Here is a 19,996-nt window from a genome sequence, read left to right as displayed (position 1 = left end):
AAAAAAAAAAAAAATTAAAAAAAAAAAAAAAAAAAAAAGAAGTGCTTTCAAAAGAAAACATATGGAATTGGCATAATATAGATAACTATTACTAAAATCTCCCTCAGAATTTGACGGGAAAGAACTTGTGTATATTTATGGTCTATTTCCAAATAAAAACACTGCTTCTTGTCAAAACCCTATTAAAATTCCACATTAGACCCATAAGAAAGGGTCCTTTTGATTGATGAGAGTCTTCCTTATTCAAAAAACAACTGCACAAGGGGCAAAAGAATTCAAGGGAAATGTCCAAGGAAAACAAAAGCATGGGAAGAGGCAAATTTCAGCTTGATGAGGCAAACAAACCCTTTCTAGGGTCACAGCTGTCTAAAGCGGGCACAGGTGCCTGCAGGGCTGTGAGCTCCTCGTCACCAGAGGCATGTAAGAGAAACGATGTTGCAGAAGAGGCTCACTGTCTCTTCTGAAGTCCCATCCATGTATGAGAGGCCACGTGTATGGCCCCATCCATGTATGAGAGTCTACAATGCCTGAGGGGATCAGTGAAGATAAGACACATGCACTGACAGTCAACCATGAAGAATGACAGGTGAGTGCTTAAGTGTCTAGCACACTTAGCTGAGTGTGCGATTAAGTGACGAGTGTAGCCTGGAGTAGCTGGGGACAGGCTTCTGCACCAAGGACCTAAGCTGCGTCTCACTGGATAACCAGAGGGCAAGAGGAAGTGTTCCATGTTGGGTAATTGCAGAGAGTGTCTAAGCTATAGACAGGAGAATGGCCTGCTATGCTCAGGACAGAGGAGAGAATCATGTCCATCCAAAGTTCAGGATGTTTGAAACAGCATCAAGAATCAATACTGGATAGATGAAATAGCCTGTGAAGACTGGAGAACAAGTATGAGAGTTTAGACCAGAGGTCACAAACCGGTGGCCAGAGGAAAAACTTCAGTCTATAGATGTGTTTTTTTTGTGTTCCCTGTCACGTTTCAAAAACAAAATCTTTAGCTGGCAAGAGTTCAAAGTCTGGAGAGTTCACATAAAAGTCTGGGTACCTTTCTAGCATTCCTTCAAAATTCCTAAGATATGCTATCAGGAGATCTTTGTTTGCACTTGACAAAAATCCCTGGGCTGCTGAGAGTTGCCTCCTCTGCACAGGTGACCTCTGGTTGACCACAGTCACTAGCCTCTTGCTTGGGTAATATCTTCACCTGGGCCCTGCAGGAAATATCACAACACCAGGTATCTATTCTGGAGCTCAGGCCAGCATATCCACCTGCCTATTTGATGTATTGTTTTGGACAACTCAAGGGAGTTTCAAATTCAATATGGTTAAAACCTAACAGGTTTAAATAACAACCACAGGGAGCAACTGATATGGGTTGGTTTTAGTGGTTGTCATTCTTTAGCAGAAACGAAGTCACCATGAAAAGGAGGATAAGACAGTTTAGGAGCCCTAGTGGGGCAGCAGCAGATATTATCCACTCTACAATTTGCTTATCCCTGTCATGCAGAATTGCATTTGTATTTTTTCCAATTATGGCAGGGCACCATTACCATGATTAAAAAGGGTGTTTCCCATGCCTTTTACGACTAGGACTCGGAGCAGAGTGCCACATAGAAAGCCAAAAGCTAAGCAGCCACGTCTAGGATATATGTACATTTACTGCTGTTAAAGTTACATTAGAGATTAATAAAGCAATCACATTCCAGGTGTTAATTACATCTCCAATTCTTCTTTTTTTCTGTTAATCAAATGCCCAGCCATGAAAGTTGAAAATTGCTAAAATATGTTAATGGAAAAATAGAATTGTATTTCAGAGACATATTTCAAATTGTATTAAATCATTGAAAATAATCTTGCCACCCATGTTATTTGCATGAAATACACACAAAAAGCCCTGTAAGGAGTTATAAAAGAAAGCAACACTATCCAAGACAATTCAGTGCTTCCATCTAGATAACGTTTGAGTCAACTGTCTGGCATGTAAAAAAGGGTCCATTAAGGCTGGTTTCCTTCCCTTTCTTCTTCTAAGCACCTGTACTCAACAAACCTCGTGAATTTGAAAATTTGCTTCATTTTTACATGATGCTGCTATTCATTCAGCAAATACTTAATGAACACTTACTGTATGCCAGTCGCTATGATAAACATGGGGGATACAGAGTTGAGCAAGTCAGACATACGCTTGGCCTTTACGGAGCTTTAAAAAATGTCAAAGAGAGAGATAAATAATCAAATAATGAAATAATTCCACAAATAATGCAAAGCTGCAACTGAAGGAGAAGAACTGTGTCCTGGGCTCAAAGAGCAACAATGATAAGGGTTTATCATAGGGGAAACTAGAGAAGGATATCTTCAAGGGAGGTGGTGTCTAAAACAAGCTCTGAGAACAAGTTGGGGAGAGTGTCTTGTGTAAAAGCAATAATGATCATGATGATGATTGATGATAATAATGAGGCGGAAGAGGCCGCCAAGAATGAGTGACTAGAAGACAACCATGTGGCTATGGCAAAGGAAACAAGGGTGAGCACTGCACCAACGTAAGGCTTGAGAAGGAGGGAGAAAGTGAACCAACTCAAATGTTTCAGGATGTAAAGGATCTTGTGTTTTATCTAGTTGTAAGAGGAAGACACTGAAGGGCTCTGTGCAGCAGCATACCATGATTAGATTTCAGTTTCACCAAAGATCATTCTTGCAATGGTGACTGAAGAAAGGCCAAACAGGGCAAGAGTGAATATGGCTAGGCAAGCCAGGTGGCTACTACAGTGGTCCAGGTAAGTGATGATGGCTTAGGATTGGGGGAAAGGGGTACCAAAGCAGAGAAGTAAAACAAAACTGGAAGATATGTAGGAGATAAAATCAATATGATTTGATGACGGGCTAGACACAAAGAGGAGAAGGAGGTGAGGAAGATGGCTTCTGGGTTCTGGAATGCATCACTAGTTGGATGGGGAGTCTTCTGCACAGACTGAGAACACTGGAAAAGGACTAAGAAGGAGTGGGGAAAAATCATGAGTTTGGTTTTGGACATAATGAATTAGAGATGCATTTGGCAAATGAAAATACGGGTTTGAAGCTCTAGAATAAAAGTCTGGGATGTCAATCTACCTTCCTGCCCACTTACCTACATATATATATATAGACATATACATACACACACATATACAGGTTGACTATCCCTTAGCCAAAATGCTTGAGACAAAAAGGGTTTTGGAGTTCTGATTATTTTTTGGATTTCAGAATACTGGAATACATATAATGAGATATCTTGGAAATGGGACCCAAGTCTAAACACGAAATTTATTTATGCTTCGTATACACTTACAGAGAGTCCTGAAAGTAACTTTATATAATATTTTAAATAATTCTGTGAATGAAACAAAGTTAGTGTACAGGGAACAATCAGAAAGCAAAGGTGCTACTATCTCAGCCACCCATGTGGACAATCCACGGTTGCTTAGCATCACCATCATTCCTGACTCTGAATTTATATGCTGCTGATAAGCAATCACCTGGTGATCCATGTCTTTTTGTTAGCATAATGAACAAGTAGGAAATTCACTCCTTGAATTGAAAACAGGGAGGATGCAAGCTTTTGCTTATCACAGCAATTTTACATTTACGCATGCCTGCTGCATTAGCACATCTCAGCACAGTTATTCTGTCCTTGGCACCCTTAATTCCTGTAGGGGCTGCCTCATTGTCTGCAGTCAGTGTCTTTCTAGGGCAATAATGCCAAAATCGTGATGTTTCATCAGCATTACACACTTGGTTCTGGTGTCAGATTTTCATCACCGATGACCTGGACATACTCGTCAATCAATTTCTCTGCTGCTTCATAGTAAGCAGATACTTTATCACCACAAATCTTTAAAATTTAATGCTGTGTCTGTTCCTAAATGTCTGCAACCAGCCTGCTGAATATTCACAGTTTCCTTCAATTTTCGGTTCACTGTGATAGATTTTTGCTTGTTTTCATGATCAGCTTCCCATTAAGTGGCAAGTATTCACTGTGACACTGATGGGATCCACTCTTTAATACACAATTGAGATCTTCACTTTTAGCTTTATGCTGTGTTTTTCTATTTTTCATTTATGTGTATTTATTACTTTGAGCATAGAACTTAGCCTTCTGTTTCTTCAGGTCATATATGATGGCCACTTAACACTATACTCTTCTGTAAGACATTTCACACTTAACACCACCATCCTGTTTCTCTAACAGCTTTACTTTCTGTGCTACAGATCAACATAAACGGTTCCTGTGTTTCTTATCACTGTTGTCCACAGGGGTAGCTGCAGACCTTTCTGACATGTTCAAACATTATCTTTACAGCACAGAGCAGAGAATAAGTAAGAAAAAAAAAAGCCACAGTGAGTAATGCATGCAGGTCTTGGACCTGCGCAGGGTATCATGGAGAACATACTATTGTCATGTATGACCTGAACACCTGCCACTTTTTTGTCCTTTGTGGGCATACTCGTATGGGGAATCTGGACATGTGCAGAAAAGATACACTGAAGCTGAAGGGGGCTAGGGGGTCTCTTTTCCTTTGTGGATATTGAACAAACTGTGTGTGTAGTGCACCTAAGTTTTGATTGTGACCCCATCACATGAGGTTAGGTGTGGAGTTTTCCACTTGTGGTGTCATGTTGGCCCTCAAAAACTTTTGGACATTTCGGATTTCTGATGAGGAATGTTCAATGTGTGTGCATGTGTGTGTGTGTGTAAGAGACTCATTGCTAATAAATGAAACTATAGGAGTAGGAAAGAAACCTGAGGACAAAATACAGAGGTAGAAGACAAGAAGACCTAAGACTGGGCACCTGAAGGAATGTTCACTTCTAATGGCCAAGTAGAAGAAAATAAACTTACAGAGGAAACAGAGAAGAGACCACGAGGGAGGGAGAAAGAGACCCTCCGAAGCCAAGGAAAAGAGGGACCAACAATGCAGAATGCTTCTCAGAGGTCAACTAAGATGAAAAGACTAGAAAACATCATTGGGTGTGGTGGCATAGAGGTCACAAGTGGCCTTAGTGGGAGCTGATTTGGTAGTAGACCAAGGCCAGAAGGAAGAGACTGAGGAATGCAGAAGAGAAATGCAGATGTACTGAGCACAGGCAACTCTTTCAAGAAGTCTATGAATGAAGAGAAAGAGTTAGTAGTGGCCAGAGGGGATGATAGTGTATTAGTCTGTTCTCATACTGCCAATAAAGATATACCAAGACTGGATAATTTATAAAGTAAAGAGATGTAACTGACTCACAGTTCAGCATAGCTGAAGAGACCTCAGAAAACTTAACAACCATGGTGGAAGGGGAAGCAAACATGTCCTCTTTACATGGCAGCAAGAAGTGCTGTGCAAAAATGGGGAAAGCCCCTTATAATACCATCAGATCTCGTGAGAACTCACTCACTATCACAAGAACAGCAGAATGGGGGTAACCACCCCCATGATTCAATTATCTCCCACCAGTTCCCTCCCATGACGTGGGGATTATGGGAACTACAATTCCAGATGAAATTTGGGTGGGGACACGGCCAAACCGTATCAGATAGATCCTGCAGGATATTTCATTTTTTGCTAAAACTCATATGTATACTTAAAATGCAATAAGCAAACTGAAGAGCATAAAGAGGAATAAATGAATAAAAGAACTAATGAATGAGAATGGCTGATAATGTAAAGTTTCTTGATGAAACCTGAAGAGTGTGTGCTGCCCAGAAATCTTGGTGTGGTTAAGGACAAGTCAGTGCTTAATCTCTCCAGAATTCAGTTTCCTCATCTAGTCATCAAACTGGACAATTTCTAAGATTCCTTCCAGATCTTAAATTCCTGTCAACCATGAACCATTTGGTCTGAGGCCAGTGTGATTAACAGCAGCAGATGGACTTTATGTGATGCACTTAATTTGTAATTTTGCAAGCATTTCTAAACCTCCTTGAAATAATGACTTCTTTGAGATTAATTCAGAGTTTGCTAAATACCCAAAGACAGACAAATTCCAGAGAGTCTTCAGAAGGGATGGAGGGGACATGACATTGTGAAAGCATAGACAAAGACATTGCTGGTTTCATATGAGACTCTCTATTCTAATATTTCAAGTAAGCTGAAAGAAGTAAATCTGCAAACATTTCTTGTGATTCCTGAGGACAATTATCAATAATATCACCAATAATTACCCTCTTCAAGTTTTATGAGATTTTCTAATTCTGCTACTGCACAAATAAAACAACTCATTTTTTCTCCTACTGTTTTCATATGAATATTTCTGAGGTAATGAGGTACCAATTATTTCATTTTGGGTTACAAATGCTACAAACATATGAGACAACTGTGTTCCCAAAAGTGTGTGCTTCACACTTTAGAGGCTGTGGTGTCAATAAAAATGAGAGGCCCTTTGTAATTCTGTTTCGAGACTCCTAGTTCTACATTTTACTTTAGAAACACCCCCTGTCCCCCACCAACCAAAACATACCCCCCGCCCTCCACCAACCAATACACACACACATAGGACGCAATGCACTGTGAAAGCAAGCTCAGTGGAAGAAAGGTTATCATTTTAGATGTGACAGGTGGAGAAACCAAACATGTAATTTTCTGAAATGGTACTGAGTGAGAGGCTGAAGTGAGGTAGGGCAGGTAAAGTTCTTATTTCATTGCCTGATTCAAACAAAAAGAAACTTGCTTGTGTGTGACATTTTCCTTCTGATTTAAACTATCTTAAAGATATTTATTTATATTAAAATAAGTTATGATGATGGTACCATTTAGGGAAACTGATAAGAAAACATCTAATTTCCACTAATACATGACAATACTTAAGAACAGATTAAGTAATATGTTCTAGGGCCTTAGACTTGGTGACACAGATTTTATTATTTCAAACACTAGAATTATAGTACTTTTTCTCTATATCAAAAATGGCTTTAGGAAGCTAGATAGGAAAGGATGAAGATTGAACATGGTGTCTGTGGTGGGTAAGAAAATTTCACATAAATACTAAACAAATTCAAGTAGGACATATGGCTTGGTGTTAATGGCTGGCTTGTGAATGAATGACAGGCACTCTGCAACAAAGGCAGCAGGCATCAGTATCAAATCATGCCATCAGATCATCAGTTAGTAATTTTGAAGAATAAAAATGAAATGATACCTTACCAAAAAGCTACGTTGACCTTGTCCCTTCCTTTTCAATGTTTACAATTCAAATATGGATTTACAATTTCCTGCTTTAGATAAATCACTTCAACCTCTGTTTACTCTTAGTAAAGTAAAAATTGGAAACTTAGATTCTGGGACTCTGGAGAAGAAAGAAAATTGATTTCCAATCTTGGCTACTGAAGTTTCCAGCCAAATTATCCATCAAGAATGATTTGCCCAACTGTGTGCACAAGCTGAGTTTGAAGCTTTGTAAAATTTCGAGGTGCTCCAGTCCCATCCCCAAAGAAATTTTTAGATGTGTGTGTGGGAGCAGGGAGAGGGGGTGGTAAGTGGGAGCTGATATTTTTCTTAACACCTCATGTAAGAAACAAAAAGAGCACAGACATCCCCAACCTAAGATGGTTCTACTTACGATTCTTCAACTTTATGATGGTGCAAAAGTGATACACATTCAGTACAGTATTCAACAAATTACATGAAATATTCAGCACTTGATTATAAACTAGGCTTTGCGTTAGATGATTTTGCCCAGTGTTCTGAGCATATTTAAGGTAGGATAGACTAAGCTGTGATGCTCAATAGGTTAGGTGTATTAAATGCATCTTCAACTTAGGATATTTTCAGTTTACAATGGATTTATCAGGACACAGCCTCATTGTATTTCAAGGAGTATCTGTATATGGAATAGGTCTGTCCTTCTGAAGGAAAATGTAGAAAGCATAGGAAATGATTAGAGGGCAATTCAAGACAGTATATAGTCTCATGATAAATTCTAAAGTACTGAAGGGAAAGCATTACACAATTGGTCAAGCTATTAGTAACTTTCTTTCCATTCATGCCCAGTAGTCCACATTCTTTGCTACCAACTTCTTATTCACTATTAGTAATCATCTCAATTATTTATTTCTAGGCTCCTACGCACTCCAAAGTGTCAATATCCTATTGTTCCTTCCGAAATAGTTCTTGCACAATGCCTCCCTTCCTTCAGCTCCCAAAGTCTTTTACCTTCAACCCCTTTTCCTCACGGCTCTTCTATCAGCCTCCCTTTGAGCTAAACAAAAGCTGCATCATCTTCACCTCTCAGCCCATGTTACCCATCTACTGAGTGGTCAGCACGGACTTCCTTCTGCTTTCCATAGAAAATTCATGCAACTGATCTAGAACTTAAGAGCCCTACAGACCCGCCCATGACTCAGACTCAACAGCGTTGATCTCACTACTCCTTCTCCTCCCTCCATCCCCTTTCCAGTCTTAGACATTTCTTCACTACACACTTTGGCTGAAGAGCATCTAAGTCACTTTTCCACTATACACCATTAAGACAAATACATTCACTTCAGAATTCCACTTTGGGTACATTCCCCGTTTTCAGCAGTCTAAACCACCCTCTGGGAGGAGTTTTGGTTCTGCATAAGCTGAAACAAGCACACTCCACCCTGTTTCTCCTAAGGAATGTAGCTATAGCCTGAACAGAAAGCATGTAGCAGTTATTTGAGGGCCTTGGAAAGTAAAGAGTAGCTGTTGCACTTCTCTAATAATCAGTGATATTAAGCTTTTCTTCATATGTTTCTTGACTACATGTATGTCTTCTTTTGAGAAGTGTTTATTCATGTCCTTTGCTCACTTTTTAATGTTTTTTCTTTCTTGTAAATTTGCTTAAGTTCCTTGTAGATTCTGGACATTAGACCTTTGTCAGATGAATAGATTACAAAAATTTTCTCCCATTCTGTAGGTTGTCTGTTTGCTCTGATTATATTTTCTTTTGCTGTGCAGAAGCTCTTTAGTTTAATTAGATCTCACTTGTCAATTTTTGCCTTTGTTGCAATTGCTTTTGGCAATTTCTTCATAAAAATCTTTGCCCATGCCTATGTCCTGAATGGTACTGCCTACACTTTCTTCTAAGGGTTTTATAGTTCGGGTTTTAATTTAAGTCTTTAATCCATCTGGGGTTAATTTTTGTATAAGGTGTAAGGAAGGGGTCCAGTTTCAATTTTCTGCATATGGCTAGCCAGTTCTCTGAGCCATTATTCTCAGCAAACTAACACAGGAACAGAAAACCAAACACCACATGTTCTCACTTATAAGTGGGAGCTGAACAATCAGAACACATGGACACAGGGAGGGGAACACCACACACTGGGGCCTGTTGCGGGAGGGTGGGGTGCGGAGACCATCAGGAAAAATAGCTAATGCATGCCATTAATACCTAGGTGATGGGTTGATAGGTGCAGCAAACCACCATGGCACACGTTTACATATGTAACAAACCTGCACATCCTGCATATGTACCCCAGAACTTTAAAAAAAAAAAAAAAAAGAGTAGCAGGTGGATTGAAGAAAACCAAGACTGGAAGCACCACTGAACTAACAGTGAATTTACCATTTTTTGCCTGCAGTGCTTCCCAGCTTGGTGTAGGAAGAAAGCCAAAAGTGGACAAGTGCAAAAGAGAGAACTCCAGGAGAAGCCCCCTCGTTCAGGTTGGAGGAGGAGCAGAGTCCCTTAGCAGCAACAGTGGGCCCATGAGGAAAGGGAATCTTTCTTTCCCATCAGAGGAGCTGTAGTCCCCTCAAGAAGGTGGGGCAGATCCCTGTTGCTTTTTTCTTTCCCCATCCTCTAATTTCTTTTCTGTAGACACGGAGACAGGCATATGAAAGAGTAGAATAAATAAAGCTCAAGATTTCCAGGGAAGGGAAGACCCGAGGGAGGCAGAAAGTGCAGGAGATATGAAGAGGGAAATACGCAGGAAAGCAACCTCACAGAGTTGTTTATTAACTCCTGGGCTCACCCCTACGTGTGTACACGTGGATCTGATCCTCAGTAGAATGCTAAGACTTTGAGAACTGAACTAAGCGACAGACCACTGCACGGGTCCCAGCCCGGCCAACGGGTAGTACACCCACTGCTACTGGAGGAGCACTGCAAAGGATCTGAACACTGAAGCAGCAGTGGAACAGCAGACACGATCTACAAAGGCTGACGGTAACTTACAGCCTACATCCAGCTAGGTAAACTGTCTGCTGAAACAAAGAGTATAAACATTTCCCATAGGATTTAAACAAGACCCAGGATCTCATAATATCCAAAATGTCTATGACACAATCCAATATTATTCCTCAGCACAGAAAGAACCAGGAAAATCCCGACGTGCATTGCAAAAAACCAATCAACAAATGTTTATACTGAGATAACAAAAAGCTCCAATAAATGTTTCAATACTCTTGAAATAAGTGGAAAAATAAAAATTTCAACGAAGATAAGATATAAAGAAGAATCCAATATTACAACTGGAAAACAAAATATTCAAAATAAAAAACTCATTGGTGGGCTCAAAGGAAGAATGGAGATGACAAAAAAAGTCAGTGAACTTGAACACAGGGCAACTGAAATGATGCAATCTGAAAAGCAAAGAAAAAGGAATTTATCGAAAAATAAAAATAGGTAAACAGAGCCTCAAGGAACTGTGAGACAACACTAAAATATCTAACTTTCGTGTAATTGTAGTCGCAGAAGGAGAGAGGAAAGAGTATAGCGCCGGGGAAAAAAACATTAACAAATAATGGCTGAAAACTTCCCAAATCCAGAGGAAGACAAAAGCCTATGAATTTGAGAAGCTCGGCAAAACCCAAACAGGTTAACCCCAAGAAATCCATGCCAAGGCATATTGTAAAGCCAATGTATTGAATGTAAAGCTGAAAATGAAGTTTCAGAAGGAGAAGAGAGATCAAGAAAAATAGATGTGATGAGTGAAAAAAAGAGAAAAAAGGGGTTAAACAGATTGACAAATATACGTCTCATGTGCAGAAGTCTGGTGCACCAAGAAACTAACTCCAGTACAATTAGCTTTGGCCATTTATTCTCATATTCAAACACACGAGAAGTCAAATTCTAAGCCATCGAACTGACTGAATGACCCCCTCTTGGCCATGGGGACCCCAGAGAAACCTTGGAAATCGAGTTCCTGGACATGACAGGATGGGAGGTAGGACATGCTTTCTTATACTCCCTCCTTTGCTAACTGCCACGGTTTTCATTCCTCAGGGTTCAACAGAAACCAGCCTATTGGAAAGACTTGCTTCACCTCTGATTTCAACCAACTGTCACTGCCCCTACCTTCTGTGGTTTCCACACAATGGACCAGCATTGCCTCCTGATAAGAAACCATCAACCATGGAGTGGTTCTGGCCAATCTACAGGGTGCACAGTGAATGTTTCCATGTCCTCTGCTTCAACTTTTGACATCAGAGGACCAAAAACTCTATCCTTGCATCATGCTAACCCTGCCAGTTTTTGTTCACACAACTCATGTAGAGGCATAAGCTCAATTGTGCATGCTTATGTTTCTCCTCTCATAAATATTCATGGCTTCTCCTATAGCTTATAAAATATGCACATTCAGCCACCCAGCTCAGCATAAATTCCTGTTCCCTTTTCCCCTCCCTCAATGTGTCTGCTTCTGGCTTCCAGCTGGAGGCTACACTTCCCAGCCTGTCAGAACGGCCACCCTGCAGGCCTTATAAAAAATAAAGCTCTCCTTTCCAAATTTACAAACCTTGACATTCTTCAGTCGACACATGCATCAGAATCACAGACATAAAAAGCCCAATTGCAGGGCCTCATGCCTAGATTTTCTGGTTCAGTAGGTCTAGGGTGGAGCCTGGGAATTTGCATTTCTAACAAGTTCTCAGGTAATGCTGATGTTGATGACATACTTTGAGGACCACTAGCTTTAGGTATAGTCTTTTAAGAAGAGTTAGGGCTTTGACATTAAAAAATAGCTGTTGAATCAGCCCATATACAAGTGACACGTGTCATATTTGCAGGTCTCTAATCTGAGGAAGACATATGATGAATGCTTAGGGTCAAGTGCAGGTGAGTCAGTGAAGGAACAGACACTGATACCTGCTGACACATAAAAGGTCTCCTCTGTTAACTGGATACCTTGGCTAAACCACTGGGAGATCTATTTCCCTTTCTAGTTCCACTAAAATTCTTTTTTAATTTGTCAGCGAACAACTCACAGCAGCCCTCCAGCAGATGAAAATTTTATCAAAGTCTCCTCAGCTCCACTCTGCAGACAATCATCTGTTCCCTCTGAGTACTTGAATAGATGAAAATATATTTTGGCACTCAAGCTTAACACATTCAAATGTGCCCAAGTATAAATTTCCCAGATGCCAATTCTGTAGCACTTCTAAAAGAAGAGACGAACAGTCAATGGATCTGACAAACAAGTAAGACCAAAGGAGTCCATTTATGTGAATGGAAAAATTAACTGCATTTAACAACTATCAGCTTTAAAATAACATATTACAGTCAAAAGAAGAAACAACAATCAAAATAAGAGAGAACAGTTCCTAGCAGTTATAGGACAAACGCTGAAATACTGTTTCAATTATAATGCATCTGACTGTTGTATCATTTCATATTAAGTATATGAAACAGAAAAAAGAAAAAATCTAAGGTCTAAGACACTACCAAGAAGAGCTCAACTTCTGTGGACTAGTATCATGAACAAATTCACATTTTCTTCTTGGTAAAATTCACAGTTTACCAAGAACTGGCTCCTCTTTCTTTGGAATCATCCTATGGAATCACAGTATGGAATGAGGAGAACTAAGCTTTGGAGAATACACCAATTGAAGAGCATGTTAGATATAATGTTACATATCCCATCACTATTTCTGGAAGAACTGAAAAAAGAGGAGAAAAACTTCAGGCAACAAACATTATATATATGTCATCACAATTAATGCTTACAGTAGTAGCAAAGGCTTTTCTTTCGAGTGAAGACACTAACAGAGGAAAACGTTTCCTATAATTTAAGGTGGGGAAACAGTTTATGCAATCTGACATAAGTGAAGCAGTTAACTGGATACAGAAAAAGAATTTGCCCTCAATGTTGACAATCTGCTAAATTTAGATAAATTTCCTATTAGTTGGCATTCACATGTATGGTTAAGTAATTTAGATAAGGAAGCGGTAATTACTACCAGTGTTTTTTAATGGGACAGCCTAAATAACACATTTCCAAATGAACAGAAATTTACTAATGAAAAGAGACATCTGAATACCAAATATCAGCAATAAACTGGAAAGGGGTAGTGGAAAGGTAGGAAGCTGCTGGTAGTGTAAGGTGAACCAGGAATCCAGTCAATTGTGGAGTTAATATGGCTAGGAATCATTGTGACTTGAGTTACCATGCAGCTGCAGTCTCTCTTCTTGACATCTTTTACTTCTCTAAAAGGAAAATGCTGCTTGGGTCTGCCTCAAAAGGTTTTTTTGTTTGTTTGTTTGTTTTTTGATCCAATCGATGGGCCAAATACCAGTGAGGTCCTTTCTGAGGACCAAGACACAGTGAGTCAGGAAGGTTCCTAGGCCAAGAACCACTCCAATTAACCAGAAACTGGGATGAGACAGCAAATGTGGGAAACCAGGATTACGGACTTTAGGATCCTAGGGCTGCAGGTATGACCTAACCTGGCTTAGAGAGCTAACGAGATGAAATAGCACACACATTAAGTTATAATTATTTTTCAGAGAAATAATGCATGAATTTGAGCACGAATGATAATGAATGGTCTGCTGTAATTATTTTTGGACAGGGGTCATGGGTGAGGGCTAGGGGATGAAGGGCTGATCCAGTATGGTAAGCATATAGCTACCTAAGATCCATTTCCAAGAGGCTTGGCTGCCATCTGTTAATTCAAATTTGACTTTGTAGAAATTAACTAAGTGAAGGCAGGACTATGCAGAAATGTGCTAAAAAATTTACTTAAAAACTGTTTTATGGGTAAAAGCCAAGATAGATTTCAAAGAATAAAAATGCTACTATATTTAATGCTGTTCCCCATGTATTATGTTTTAATGAAGTTCATATGCTGTTTTTTTCCTTTAGCTTTTTGTTTTCTTACAGATACAGTTGAAAATCCTTTTGTAGCTCCACCTGATATAACCCCCTCCTTCTTCTCCAGTGAGTAAACACTATTCTGATATAAGAATGTATCTGTCTCATTCATGACTCTTTTATTTTTACTACATATTTTCATAACCAGAAACACTACATCACATCATTTTGTGTTTTAAAAACATGTTCCATTTCCCATTTTAATAATCCATAAACATCACGAAAAGTTAAGTAAAGAATTCTAATCCTTAATTTCTGAAGGACTATAGACTTTTTTTCTTTAATGAGATCTTTTGGTCTTAAAGTATGTGTAATTAAAAGAAAAGTTACCATCTTGCTTTTTTGTACAATGCCTTGAATCAAAGTCATCTCGCATTTTACTGCCCTAAGACATGCTAATGACATTTACATTCACTGCACAGCATTTTAACACCTTCAAACATAGTATTTTTGTGTTAATTTCATTAACAGTGATACTGAGAAAGCTGTTCAGTAGCACAGCAGAATGCCAGAGGAACTCAAGCCCATCAGATGATCTGAAGATCATGGCACCATGCTAATAAAACAATTAAGAGCATCCCGCAGGGAAAGACAATTCCGACAATTAACCTTCAATGACAATTAGTACCAGTACTTTCCAAGGAAAAGTCGTATCTTCAATATGAAAATAAAAAATTTAGTTCCTAACCTGAATCATTAACCAGAATAGGCATATTATTTAAATGAACTCTCAGTTTAGGTAAAAGTTTAAGATCAAAAACCACTTAATAAAAATACTGCGTGGGAGATACATTATTTATATACTATGCCTCAATTTACAAGACAATTAGAGAGGTAATCATCGCTATATAAACAATTTCTTCTAACTAAATAAATAAGCAAATAAGCTTTCCTTAAGGCGGTGGGGAAGGTAGAAGGATAACCCCAAAATTAAATTTTAAGTTCTAGACAGTGTCCATGTGTGTGCTCTAAAAGTTCCTTTTTTCTTTCTGGTGTTTGGAATTCAGTATTGATTTTCTCACAGAAAAAGCATTACATGCCAGCTTCTCAGCAAGTCCACAAGAGACTATTTTACCTATAACACGTCAGGAACATTGTTGGTCAATGTAATCTACTCAGCATCAAGTGGTCAGGGCTGTGGGTGGTGGGAGCTCCAGGAGCTCCAGAGAAGAGTGACTGTGGCAGAGAACTATGCCAAAATAGTTCAAAGGTGGGGGGCAACCAAGCCAGGTGGATCCAGCAGCCAATATGGATGTTTGGGGGCTATTTGTGATTTAAGAACTACTTATACTAAATAATTCCCCCAAAGTAATCTCAGTTCTATACAACTATAATATGTTTGGAATTTGTATACGTAAATGAACACAGTTCAACAAATGTATATATTAAAAACTTTCAAAGTTTTACTGAGAGAAATAGATATAATTCAAACACAAGAGGGATATTGCATAAGCAGAAGTTCCAAGATGGAAATATATCTTTCCAAATGCAAACAAATCAAATGAAATTAGAATCTAACCCCTCAAATTACATTTTAGCACAACAAAACTATCCTAATATTTAAAGAAAAAATTCATTAAAAAGTTAATAAGCACACATAGTAAAAAGACACTCCAATGAAAATAGATATTAAAACATATTATAAAATAATAAACATCAAAACTGTGTGATACTGCTTCAAAAGTGAAAACATGGAGTACTGGAACAAAAGGAGGGCCAAGAAATAGATATAACGCTGCATGTGTTTTCATTTTAGGTAAAGCAAGTTTCTTCAAAAGGGAGGTGGGTATAAGCAGGGAAAGGTTATAATAAATGGCATACCAATATGAGGATGAAAAAAGTTGGAGCTACACTTTATAAACCAATGAACCCCAGGTATATTAAACAAATATTTCAAAAAAATCCTGAAAAATAAAATAATTAAATCACAAGGAAAATAAAAACAAATGTTGACTAGTTCTGTGGCAGAGTTTAAAATTACCAAAGAAAACACAAAGAACAACAGATTAAAGCACATGAAAAGTTCATTTTAAAAGTAACAAAATTACCTTTAAATAGAAAATACCACAAGAGTGACAAAATAACTAAACAAAATATGAGAAAGCAGTTACAAGGAGTTATGTTATATGGTGTGTACACTCAATCAGGGGAAAATACGTGTTTTACTTTCCACGATTCTGGGAGGCAATAGTGACCTTATTCTACTCATGTATTAATAATGATTTTGAAAACCAGTACAAGCCACTTGCAAAAATGCTGTAACAATAAACAAAGTGATTATAACAAGGTTACTTCCTTCTGACCTAACTGAAGGAGATGCAGCCAGTACATGGATCTCTACTGTGTACATTCCTCTCTCCCTGGAAAAAGGAGACAGTCTGTCGTCATAACCCTGTATCAGCCTGTACCAGCATCTGCTGCCTGGAGCAACAGCAGCAGGACCTCTATCTGAGGTTCCCACAGAGAACAGACAGGTGATGTGACCACAGTCTGGACTCCCCATACAGGATTCACTGAAGGGGTTGTCAGTGAATCATGTTTTAACTGTGTATCTTCCCATTACTCCTGCTGTCAGCACTAGAGCCTGTGAGTTCCCAGGCACGGACTGACACTGAAGAGCCCTACATGGTGACCTCTCGTCTGCCAACCAATTACGGTCACTTTCTGGGCTAAAGGCAGAGACAGCCTCCCAACGTGACTAATACTGCTGCCTGGAAATAACCTGCCACTCCATTCTACATTGCTAGAGCCCTTGTCCCACTGCAAAAAAAGCAGGAAATGCTGCATTTATAATAATCACTGAGGGATCACTGAGTCCTCACTGCTTTCGGCTGGTCATCTACCACTGCTGACCTCTGATCTTCCTGGCCAGCTCCAGGGTACTCACATATTTCCCCTGCTCAACTTACCTTTATAAAATTGAAAAAACAGATGGAGAGATGAATGGGTGGGTGGATGGATGTGGATGGGTACCCAGGTTGGCGCTCCATCAGCTGCTGTTAGAGCATCTTTGACGGACATTATGTACCTCCTCCAAAAACATAACGTCCCCGGTCCATGCTATGTTTCCTTCATTTCTGAGGTACCTCCCTGCAACTGATTTCTGCTTACAAACTTGGCTAATCCTGAATAAACTACATGCTTTCCAGCCCCCACCTCTCCAATTCCTATGTCACAACAGACTCAATTATACAGTATGCAACCATTAAAAACTGTAATTATAAAGACTATGTATAACATACAAAAAGGGGCTTAAACATGCCAATGTCTTTCTTTCCCTCATTCTTACACAGTTCAGCCCAAAAACTATTAGGCAGGCAAAAGCAAAGTAGGCATCAGCATGAGAGTGGAGGCAAATGGCATGGGCTGAGAAAAGTTTCTGCACTATGGAAGGGTGAGGGCCGTGACAGCCAAGCATAGCCATGCTAGTGGTCTGAGCAAGAAGAGGAGGGTCCCAGTGTGAGGAGGGGGCAGGAATAACAGTATATGGGTTACATAACGGAAGCCAGGTTCATCACCGTCAGAAAAAGGATCTAGGAATAAGTGAGAAAACTACAATTAACCCTATGGTATTGGGTTGGGATTAGAAGTATTAGTGTATCAGTATAAACTCCTTGTTAGCAATATAGGTACTGAAATACAGATATTTCAAAATACCAATATAAACAGATACAGAAGTACAGTTGTAAAAGTTGTACACAAACACACACACGTTTTCCTAGCTCTGTTCACAGAAAGGATATGGAAGCAGTGACACTCCAGTAGCAATGAACACACCTGGTTGCTAAATACCATTCTGTATTAAAAGGAACAATGGCTCCTTGGAGAATTGGTTAGTTTGAGGAAAGTACAAGATGAGTCTGGAATATCTTGTGTCAGAAAGTAATGAAGTGCTTACAGAACAATGAGGACAGGACACGAAAGCCAGCTTGAAGAAACTCACAGTGGCGGACAATTTGATATTGAAATAAATAATGATAAAAAACAGACCAAAACCTAGTAAATAAAATCGCAAGCTGTGTGACCCTTTAAATAGATAAATGGCAAGAAGAGAAAGTTCTTACAATGAAAATCCAACTAACAAGTGTAGAAAGAATGATGCATTTTTTTTCTAAATCACCATTTGGCAACCATCATAATAATAATTCAGCCAAAAAAAAAAAAAAGAAAGGATTCCTGAAACCAGTGGGTGAAAGTGGTAATATTCCATAATGGAATGGAAAATTTACAATACCAAAGTACCTTCAATCTCATAGTACTTTCCCACATACTTACTAATAACGAGAAAAGAGTAACTCCCCAGTGGGGAGGCCTGGCAGCTGCACCTTAGCTGAGTGATCAAAGTGAATATCATCAGTCATGGGACAAATGGAAATCATGTAATGAGATATGAGAAAAACAGCATCATTTCTCTGATATTCCTGCCAAAAATGCATATTAGTCTAATCATAAGGGAACATAGTCAATTCTCACACTTCTATAACGAACTACCTGAGACTATGTAATTTATGGAGAATTAATTGACTCCCACTTCCACAGGCTTACCAGGCAGCATGACTGGGAGGCCTCAGGAAACTTACAGTCACGGCAGAAGGCAAAGCGGAAGCAAGGCATGTCTTCTCATGGTGACGGGAGAGGGGGCAGGAGGGAAATGCCACACACTTTTAAATCATCAGATCTCACAAGAACTCACTCACCATCACGAGAACAGCAAGAGGGAAATCCGCCCCCATGATCCAATCACCTCCCACCAGGTCCCTCCTCCAATATTGGGAATTACAATTCAACATGAGATTTGGGTGGGGACACAGAGCCAAAACATATCAACAGATGAATCCTACATTTATGTAGAGGGACATTCTACAACATATCTGACCTACTGTTTTCAAAACTGCCGAAGTCATAAAAGTCTCTCTTTGGGTGGGGACACAGAGCCAAACCATATCAACAGGTGAATCCTACACTTATGTAGAGGGACATTCTACAACATATCTGACCTACTGTTTTCAAAACTGCCAAAGTGATAAAAGTCTAGGAAAGGCCAAGAAAAAGTTCCAGTCTGAAAGAGAAGAGAGAGAGGTAACAACCAAATGCCATACAGAAAATAGGACTAAATATGGGACCCACAAAGAACACTGCTGGGACAAATGGCAAGACTTGAATGAGGTCTGAAGATCTGATGGTACAAATGTATCAGTGTTAGTGTCCTAATGTAGATGTCAGTGTTTAAAGGCAATACACAATGAAGTATTCAAGGACGGCAGGGCACTATTTACTTTCCAATAATTTTGAAATTTAAAAGTTCTTGGTACTATTCTTACAACTTTTCTATGATATTGAAGTTATTTCGAAACAAAAAATAGACATGATACCAAATCCTCTATGTATGTTACAATTATATCTATTAAGATGAATATAAATAATAGGAATAAAATTATTAAAAGAAACCATTGTGTTAAGGTTTTGCATTTGAGGTGTACTTTTTAACTTAAAAAATTCCTTTCATGTCTCATTCCCATAACAACAACTTTTAAGATAATTCTATATATGTTCATATTTAATTAAACAAGACAATGGGTATTATAAAAAAAAAAAGCCCTCCAGCCAAACAGAAGAGAAACAGCCTATTGAAGCAAACAGTCTCACCCTTTTTATACCTAATCGGTAATTAATTCTAAGATGCACATGTTCCCCCATTGCCTAGCCAACTTGTTTTCTCACAACAATATATACAAAGACCTGTGAAAATTAAAACCAGATACCTTGATTTAGATGTGTGGCCTCCACGATCTGAACACCATTCACAGAGCACTGGGACCCACTGAGGGGTATCAGAGTCACTGTCCCCCCGACATTTTCAAAGATGCAATGCTCACTCTCCAAGTCAAGGCCATGAAGAACTAAAGTGGAAAAACGAAGCAGAAAGAA

At 39.1% G+C, this 19,996-nt stretch overlaps 1 protein-coding gene across 4 annotated transcripts in view; it reads right to left on the bottom strand.

Moving 5' to 3' along the window:
- The window catches only part of KIF16B (kinesin family member 16B), a 315,626-nt gene that overhangs the window by 145,460 nt on the left and 150,170 nt on the right, over nucleotides 1–19,996 (bottom strand). For all 4 annotated transcript variants that reach the window (XM_032142462.1, XM_032142463.1, XM_058433013.1 and 1 more), the window contains exon 15: nucleotides 19,831–19,968. In XM_032142462.1, the coding sequence (XP_031998353.1) occupies nucleotides 19,831–19,968 (138 nt within the window). The remainder of the gene's footprint in view (nucleotides 1–19,830; nucleotides 19,969–19,996) is intronic.

Source organism: Hylobates moloch, unplaced genomic scaffold (genome assembly GCF_009828535.3).
Source record: "Hylobates moloch isolate HMO894 unplaced genomic scaffold, HMol_V3 SCAFFOLD_21, whole genome shotgun sequence".
Lineage (NCBI taxonomy): Eukaryota > Metazoa > Chordata > Mammalia > Primates > Hylobatidae > Hylobates > Hylobates moloch.
This window is presented reverse-complemented; position numbering and strand designations above follow the sequence as displayed.